The 9,484-nt window shown below is 35.6% G+C and overlaps 1 protein-coding gene across 1 annotated transcript; it reads left to right on the top strand.

Moving 5' to 3' along the window:
- The first annotated feature begins 3,760 nt into the window (after nucleotides 1–3,760).
- On the top strand, nucleotides 3,761–9,252 carry LOC103432163 (mitogen-activated protein kinase 20). The gene is made up of 10 exons (XM_008370338.4): nucleotides 3,761–4,521; nucleotides 5,637–6,045; nucleotides 6,287–6,414; nucleotides 6,545–6,604; nucleotides 6,905–7,054; nucleotides 7,144–7,299; nucleotides 7,472–7,683; nucleotides 7,787–7,888; nucleotides 8,265–8,431; nucleotides 8,523–9,252. Exons 1-10 carry the CDS (start codon nucleotides 4,498–4,500, stop codon nucleotides 8,969–8,971), a joined length of 1,857 nt encoding a protein of 618 aa, XP_008368560.3. The 5' UTR covers nucleotides 3,761–4,497; the 3' UTR covers nucleotides 8,972–9,252.
- The last annotated feature ends 232 nt before the right edge of the window (nucleotides 9,253–9,484 follow it).

Raw genomic sequence — 9,484 nt, forward strand, 5'->3', positions numbered from 1 at the left:
AAGAAAATCATTCTCTCTGGTTTAATTTGTCAGCTTGTCGATGGGAACACAATCTTTTTATTAAGTCAATGTACCCATTATATATTCATACGAATTTTTTATTTATATAAATAAAAGCATGCAATATCAACGCATCAAGAAAATATAAAAAACACAATAAACTTGAGGTTTGGCACATTTTCTTGCCTAATTTCCTCAATCCAACACGAAAAGTCAATTGAGGTTGGATAAAACGTCCATGTTGGAAGGTGTGATGCTTCCTTTCAAGTTTCTAATTCAGTACAGAAAACATAAACAATTCGGTACCAAACGGATCAAAATATATCTCAGGTTTTTGTCTTCTATATATACGTGTATAGTATTATTTTTGAATTCTTATTAAAAATAGTTACATGCATATATATGTATGTATGTATATATGTAAAATGAAGGTACCAAATACATGAATGTAAATCCGAATTGAAACAAGTAAACATGATTACATAGCAAAAGAGCAGTACGCTACGTACTTATGAGCATGATCAACTCTTTTTTGTTTAAGATAAAAAAACAATTCCATTGATTAAGAACATTAGAGATAAAGAATACCATTTTACGCTTACAAACGCAACCGAAATCCAATACAAAAACTCCAACCATATAACAAAAGCGAGAAGATAACGCTCAAAATGTAACATCCCTATATAAATGCCTGAGTCTAGACAGAAAATAACATGTTGAATATGTTGTGATGTTGGCTTATATATGTCTATCAACCATATTTAATATAATATAAGACGTTGTCACTTAGTGATATTTCTTTTTATGTTACAACTTAGTAATATTTCTTTTTACTTCTAAATAAAATGTCTTATATTCAATTTTTATCAAAGATAATTTCAAACCAAATTATTTGGCGAGCCCATTGTGAATTTGTGAAGTTTACCACTCAAGCACGTAGAACTAGATTTTATGTGACTTTACTAATTGATGCAGACTATTTATATAGTTCATTAATTAGACAGATTCCTAAATAAAGATTGAAAATTACTCGTCCTTTAAAGCATTGTCTCGATTAAAATGTGTGGTGCATGGGATATATTTAATTGGGATTTTGAATGGTTTTAATAAATTTATATATTCATGATTTTTAATGGAGTTTAATTGATTTCTAAGAATCCTACTAAAATTTTGAGTTAATTTTCTTAAATTCTTAGGGGGAGAGGTAAGATTTGAGAATGCTTAAAATTCACTGCCGAATCTCTCTAATTCTTTCGAATTCCCCAACTTTTACAAGTCTTTTAAAACTAATTTCTATTTTTTTTTTGTTGAAAAAACTTATTCTAATTGAATATACCTAAAATGTTATAAAGTCTTTTAGAATCCTGATTGAATATACCTAGATTTTAAGAGAATTACTTGAAAACCTAATTCAATACCGCTTGAATTTGTAAAAGGAATTAAAATCTCTCAAAATCCCAATTGCATACAGCCCCTTTTAATTTGTTATGAGGTATGATTATTATTTTTTTAGTACAATGATATATTACACTAAGGGGAGGGGAGAGTTCGACTAAACCACACAATGGACAATCTAATTTGGTATCAAATTCGTCATCCATGAGATTCGAACTTAAGACATTTCACTTACAAGTGAAGATGAATATAGTATTGAGTGACATGAGATTCGAACTGAATCCCTATAACAAGCTCATTAATTTTATACAATGACATTATTTATCCTTCTAGACACTGCTTTTACACTATTTTTCATACTCACAATACTTTTAAAAATACAGTTTATCAAACGCTAAATTGCTTTATTTTGCAGCTAATAATTCTTAAATCACAACATAAACAATTTACTAAAAATGCACAACAATCCCAAACTGGCACTAAGTGGTTGGCTAATTTTGTTGATAAGAGAACAATAAATTAGCTAAAAGTTTTGTATGTACTGTTTTATGGATTATATTGAGTGGTTTTGGGGCTCTTTAATTTAACTTAGACAACTTTTATTCTTGATAATCACGTTCAACTTACTTAAAAAAAAAGTAACATTTACGTTTGGTACTTTGTTTTATTTCATAAAAATACAAAAAAAAATCGATAATGTTGTTTCACGTAGATTCTTAAGAAAGAAAAAGAGAAAAAAAGCTAACATGCTTGAAAAAATTATTCAACAAATACAATTTGATAGCTTTCATTTTCAACATATGTTTTGGAAAACTAATTTGGTAGCAGATGCTGGACAAGTTGGGGACAAAATATACAAAATCGTTGTATTTGAAATTCCATTCTCCCTTATGTGGTGGCTTGAAATTGTTGTTTGGCTGTAGTGTTGTAGGAATCCCAAGGGCACTGAAGTATATATCAAATTTTCTTCATCAAAAAATAAAATATTTATCAAATAATCATTAATGTTTGAAATCCAATTATCTTATTTGATTATTGTTATCATCATGATAATCTATACTACCTTATTAATTAAATTCTTTGTCGACATAAAAGAAACGGTATTATACCTTCTCATGCATAATTTTAAAAATATATCAATTAAAAAGTTATGGGCATTGAAGTAATTTGGCACAAAACCAATTTTGCTTTTTCTTAAAAACAAAATTTAAAAGATAAAGAATAAAAGTAAAATTTATCCTATTTCCATGTTTCCTCTGTTCCTTTTTTTTTTCTTTTCATATTCTCACAAGCTTCTTTCTCTTTCATATGCATATTTTTTTTAAAATCTTTTGTATTTAAACCGAGCCTTTATGAGATTAGTGGTATTCATCTTTATTTGTAAGTAGCGGAATGTCTTAGGTTCGATTCTCGCTAAAAACAAATTCAAACCACATTATTGTTAACCTATTGTGAAGCTTCCTTATTATAGATAATATAGTTTTTTCAAAAAAAAAAAAAAACAAACCACCACTTATCCTTGTGGCGCCTTTTTACCTCCCACCTTGTCCCACCAACTAAAAATTTTCAGTGCACCAAAAGCACGATTCAGTATATTAAGTATAATATTTTAAGAATATTGAATCACTTTTATTACGACATATGGTATATCAGATGTATTCCCGTCACTAAAAATTTTCTCCCTCACCAACCTACCTTTAACCACTCAAAATCCACCACGTGTCCAGCAACCCTCACGACCTAACTCTGTGATTTGCGAATCAGCAAGAAAAGCAAATGCAAATTGGGTGATATAGAAACCCTGTACGGAATCTGCTAATCTGCCAACTCACTCACGCGTCGCGAGAGACATTTTCAAGTACTAGATATTCAAGCAATATATTACATGTTATAAGCAGAGAAAATAATGTATTTTTCGAGTTGTTTCGGTTATTTTATAACATGTGAAGTACCGTGCTTAGACCTAGTTTGGGAGTGAGGTGCTTAAAAAAAAAGCACCCATGAAAAAAAGCTGTGAGAGTTTTAGGTGTTTGGTAAACTGAAAAAAAATGGCTTATTTTGGAAGCTGCTGTGAGAATAAGCTGAAATCAAAGGAAAAAGCTGAAGCTGCTATTTGTAGCTTTGGAAAACTGGCTTTTTTTCAAAGCACACGGAGCTACAGTGCTTCTTTAATGAAAAAATCCACTATTAGACTGCTTTTTTTTTCCCAAAAGCATTTTTACAAAAAAGTTTACCAAACACTCTGCTGATTTATTTCACAGCCGCTTATTCTCACAGAACAGCCGCTTATTCTCACAGCAATTTTTTTTCAAAGCACAGCAATACCAAACCAGCCCTTAAATACCTAATATTTGAAAATTTCTCCATACTCACTCTCAAAACTAGGATTATTCGGAACAAACCCTACATTTCCTCTCAATTGCATATCCACCGCCTTTCTGTATATCTCCATCATTTACATATTTTATTTCCGTATCCATACGTTTCTGCATACGATCACGATAGCATACCACGCCATCAACTTGCCTTGCCCACCCCCCCTCCCCCCCCTAGATTTATTCCTCACATCTCTCTCCCTCTCTCTTCTCTGTGAGTCCTCTCACCCCTTTTGTCGGTGTTAACAGATCTTGCATAATACGAGCTCTGTGGCTATCCAACTGTCGCTTTTTCTTCATCTTTCTTCCCATTCTCCTTCGAAACCAAGTTAAATTGCATAAGGGTACAATTTATTTTGTGGGTTTTGCTTCAGGATTGGAAAATGTTAAAGCTTTATGTGTTGGGTGCTTTATGGTGGTAGTTGGTGGGCTGCCTTATTGGTATTGCTCAGTGAGTGAGGTTTTGGGAGGATTGCAATCGGAATTGGAGGAGTGCATGAAGGATTTGGTCTTGTGGGTTCTATGCTGGGTGAAGTTGGGATTGACAGTAAGGTGGGATTGTGGGCTTGTCATAAGGAGCAGGGGGAGGTGGGGCAAATGTGGCTGAGTCCTTGTGGGATTTGAGGACCTGGGTTCTTTCTATATTTGCTTGATCTCAGCTGGCTAACAGCTTTTCGGCTCAGTTTTTCGAGTTTTCGAGATTTCGAGTTCTGGGTTTGACACAGAAATGCAGCAGGATCACTCCAAGAAGGTGACTTTCAATTGGTTTCTGTTACTTAATCTCTTAATTGTTCCAGTTCTTTGATTTGTTGAAGTAATTATGTATCAATAACTGCAATCTTGTTTTATTTATTGAAACTTGATTTGATTCATGTTTGTGAAATTTGGTGCAGTCAAATTGTATTATTCTTTGGTTTGTCCTGAAAGTTGAGATCTTTGTGCAAATTGAGATTTGAATTGGAGTTTTTTGGTCTGCTGATTGAGTGGGACATGTGTATGTTAAGCTAAAAATGTAACATACTTACTGGTTTTTTGATCTTACTTATCTACAAGTAGCAGCTGTTTGATTCAATTTTTGTTTTATGTAAACAGTCATGGACTCATAATGGATAACGGCATAAGTTAATGCGTTCCTTTGAAAGATTACGTTTTCATTCTTATTCTGGTGCTTATGCTTCTCTTTTGAGATCATTATATGCCAATTTCATGGCTCTCTGTCCCTCTATTTCTTGACTAGATTCCTCTCTAATAAAATGATATTTCTCTCCGCGGGGCCTTTTATATATCTCGTTTTTGTGCATCAGTTTTTATTTCTGTCAATTTTCTTTGCCTGGCCCTTTACTGCTAAAACTGCCGGAATGGTTGTAAAAATTTGAGGTATTTGTTGTGCTCTTTTTTGTTTTCTGTTTTATTTTTTTTATTTTTTTGTTCTTTTTTAAATTTTCTTGAAGTTGACATTTAGGACTTTTAGATATTGTCCTTATATGATTAAACCACAGGGGATTTAGTACGATCTTATAACTCTATCATCATGGTTAGTGTGAATTATCATATAATCTGGAAGTTGGAACATATTAGAAATATTGTAGTGATTGCATCGTATCTTATGATATTTTTAAAACTGTATTATTAAGAGCGACGACGTATGATAATATATATATATATATATATATGTATATGTATGTATGTCAATGTGTGCTATTCTTGTAACTTTGTTTGTCAGTCTGATATCTTTGTGCTCAGACTTGTTGTATAGTTATACAAAAAACTCCTATGCTCATTTTCGTTTAGAATTATATTGTACTCTTTGATCATATGACTTGTTTTTTTGTACTGTATTCTGATTGAATGGAGTCAATGCAACAGAATCAAACAGAGATGGACTTCTTCTCGGATTACGGTGATGCCAATCGGTACAAAATTCAGGAAGTTATCGGGAAGGGAAGCTATGGTGTTGTTTGCTCAGCAATAGACACACATACGGGAGAAAAAGTGGCAATAAAAAAAATACATGACATTTTTGAGCATATATCTGATGCCGCTCGTATTCTTCGTGAGATAAAGCTTCTCAGACTTCTACGACATCCCGACATTGTTGAAATTAAGCACATTATGCTACCACCTTCTCGAAGAGACTTTAAAGACATCTATGTTGTTTTTGAGCTCATGGAATCAGATCTTCATCAAGTTATCAAAGCTAATGATGATCTGACACGAGAACACTATCAGTTCTTTCTTTACCAGCTGCTTCGTGCATTGAAGTATATTCACACCGGTACTTCTCACTCTTCTTTGTGTGTATCTGCACATATGTTCTTGAGTTCCGTGGTGTTTCTAGTGGTTGATTGGTCTGTTCTGCATTTTGTTTTGTTAGTGTACTCTTATGATCGGGATTCTCTATTTTTGTTCTCTCTCCTTCCCCTCCTCCGTGTCTTTCATTTTTCTGGTTGGGGAGTGGGGTTGGTGGAGGATGCTGGGATATTTTGGACATATCTGATAATCTAATTTGACTGCAGCAAATGTCTACCATCGAGATTTGAAACCGAAGAACATATTGGCAAATGCAAATTGTAAGCTTAAAATTTGCGATTTTGGGCTAGCAAGAGTTGCTTTCAATGATACGCCTACGACAATATTTTGGACAGTACGTAATTTTGTGATTTTATGTATTTTATCAGTGCTAGAGTGATTTTCAGAGCATGTGACAATGTTTCCAACATTATGTTTTAAATATAGCACTAATACATTTTCATAATTTTTGGGGACAACTGCAGGATTATGTTGCAACTAGATGGTATAGAGCTCCAGAGCTCTGTGGATCCTTTTTCTCTAAGGTAGACCTTCTCAAAGATTCTCTTGTACAATTTTATTCCATTACAGTTTAAGTAGGCACGAGTTTACAAGTCTGTTGATCTGGGTTTAGTAACTCAGCCCAGCTTCCATACTGTCATTTGGCTAAGGTAGTGCATCCAAATGCAACACATAACAGCTGCATTCTTACGATCATTACTTTGAACTTAGGGGAATTGTGGCATGCCTGTTGTTTGTGTAATCACTTTCTAATAAGATCCTAGTTCATGAGCAAGTACTCTATTTTTTTCTTCCTATTAATTTGTGAAAGCATGTGAATGCAGTATACCCCTGCGATTGATGTATGGAGTATAGGCTGCATCTTTGCTGAGGTATTGACAGGGAAGCCACTTTTTCCTGGAAAGAATGTTGTTCACCAGCTGGATTTGATGACTGATCTTCTTGGGACACCATCACTAGATACCATATCCCGGGTAACCCGTCTTTTTCTGATACAATGCTATCTTTTTCTCTTTAATTTACGCTTGTGCCTAAGCTTGATAAGTACTTCTTTTAAATGCAGGTTCGAAATGAAAAGGCAAGGAGATACTTAACCAGTATGAGGAAAAAACAACCTGTGTGCTTCGCACAAAAATTTCCAAATGCTGATCCTTTAGCACTACGACTTCTGGAAAGATTGCTTGCCTTTGATCCCAAGGACCGTCCAACTGCCCAAGAGGTTTGTCATAACATACTAGACTATCTGCTTTCTTTGTATTTCTTTTCACACGTGCCAGTGCATATATCCAGCCATTTTCTAGAATTAGAAAACATGTGAAAAATCTAGCTAGTGCATATACCCAGCCAATTTATAGTGAATGTGCTGAACTCCGCATTTTATTTTTCACCAGGCACTCGCTGATCCTTATTTTAAGGGACTGTCAAGAGTTGAGAGGGAACCATCGTGCCAGCCAATTACGAAGATGGAGTTTGAATTTGAAAGGCGAAGGGTCACAAAGGAAGACATACGAGAGTTAATTTTCCGGGAGATATTGGAGTACCATCCTCAATTGCTAAAAGACTACATAAATGGAACTGAGAGAACTAATTTTCTCTATCCAAGGTTCGAGCAGCCATATTTTCTTTTAGTATTCACATTTTGTTGTATAAATTGGTTAAGGTTCTTTATGTTCTTTGCCCTAATGTTTGTCTGTATTTGTACGCAGTGCTGTGGATCAATTTAGAAAGCAGTTTGCACACCTTGAGGAGAATGGGGGTAAAAGTGGTCCAGTTATACCGCTTGAACGAAAGCACGTGTCACTTCCGAGGTAAAATATAATTTACTTTTGTTTAGTTTTTCACATATTCACAAGCTGCTCTCAAAATGATGTGTGCCAACTGTTGATGCATCGTCATCACCTTGATAGGACAAGGTGGGATCTATCGTTAGGCAAGTTAGTCGTTTTCTAAGCGCTAAATGGAATGTCCTGTTACTTGCCCGGCCTCTAATATCAAACAATCCCTTTGGAGGACATCTCCTTGTTAGTTATTGCCAGTGATCACCAAGTAGTCGAGCCTATTGTTCTATCCCTTTTATAGTGCTAGGATATCTTCATCTTATGACTTCCATTCCTGGCAAAGCTGCGCGTATGATTTTTATCCAATTGTCTATGGTTATGATAATTTCGAATGTGTTAAATACAGATCCACAATTGTACATTCAAATACGGTCCCTCCTAAAGAGCAACAAAATTATGCATTTTTGAAAGATCAGAAAAATGCTGAGGACGCTTACAGGAATTCAAGGGATTCGGAAGCAGTTCATGTAAATATATCAAGAACCATGCAAACACCACAAAGAATTTCTTTGGGTACTCTCGATAACCTTTTAGAATTTGCAGCAATTCCATTCGTTTCTTATTTTTCCACGTAGTTTTAACTGGCTTTTGGGTACTTATCCAGCCAAACCAGGAAGAGTTGTTGGACCTGTTGCACAATGCGATAATGGGAGCATGATGAAAGATGCCTATGACCGGAGGACACTAGTTAGAGGTTCGGTACTTCCCCCTCAGGCTGTCCCTCCTGCTTATTGTTACCGCAAGCCCAGTGCTGGAAATCAAGAAAGATCTGCAGTGGAAGGTGAGAGGGACTTGTCCTCTCAAGCCAAGCAAGCTGCACATTGTGGCATGGCAGCGAAAGTGGCACCAGATGTAGCTATCAGCATAGACTCCAACCCATTTTTTATGACTCGGGTGGGAGTCCCTAAAGTGGAACATCATGATCGAATTGCTATTGACACCCACTACCTGCAGACAAAGGCTCCATATGGTGGGATTGACCCTGCTGCTACCACTGCAGCAGCCCACCGTAAGGTTGGAACTGTTCAGTTTGGCATGTCAAGGATGTATTAGGGAAGTATAATCACGAGACTTGGGTCATGGAAGTGGTGCCTAATGGATTAAGGAGTTCCAGAGTTCATTCGTGGCAGGGAGGCTCCATCGTCAAAGGGATCGAAAAGCACGCCAAGGGAAGGTTGTGAGGAAAGCGGCCAAGCGAGGCGGTGCTTTCCTTAAGAGAGCCAGCTTTCTCTGGTGATGTTTAGATACGAGTACGTTTATCTTTCGTCGAAGAAACTATATGTCAGCAAAGGTTATACAATAAAATTCAGAAATGATACTCTCTTTGCTTTTGACGTGATTGTGGGAGTTGATATGACCAGAAAAAAGCATAACTTGCATGCCAAGCATGGTGTGCTTTGGTTGCAACAATTGCACATGGAAATTTCTTACGGTGGTTTTATATGCCAATTTGGCCAGCATTCCACAAGTCACGATGTATGCAGATGACTGCAGAGAGACTTACATGCGAGTGAAACGCTAACGTAGTGGTACCCTATGCCGTCGTCAGTGGCGGTATCTCAAGCC

The sequence above is a fragment of the Malus domestica genome, chromosome 17, assembly GCF_042453785.1.
Source record: "Malus domestica chromosome 17, GDT2T_hap1".
NCBI classification, from domain to species: Eukaryota; Viridiplantae; Streptophyta; class Magnoliopsida; order Rosales; family Rosaceae; genus Malus; species Malus domestica.

Excerpts from the sequence above, each read along its gene's own strand:
- LOC103432163 (XM_008370338.4), top strand. The coding sequence starts at position 4,498 with ATGCAGCAGGATCACTCCAAGAAG. Across the intron at positions 6,046-6,286 it reads ATTGAAGTATATTCACACCG|CAAATGTCTACCATCGAGAT; the intron begins GTACTTCTCACT and ends ATTTGACTGCAG. Across the intron at positions 7,889-8,264 it reads AAGCACGTGTCACTTCCGAG|ATCCACAATTGTACATTCAA; the intron begins GTAAAATATAAT and ends TGTTAAATACAG.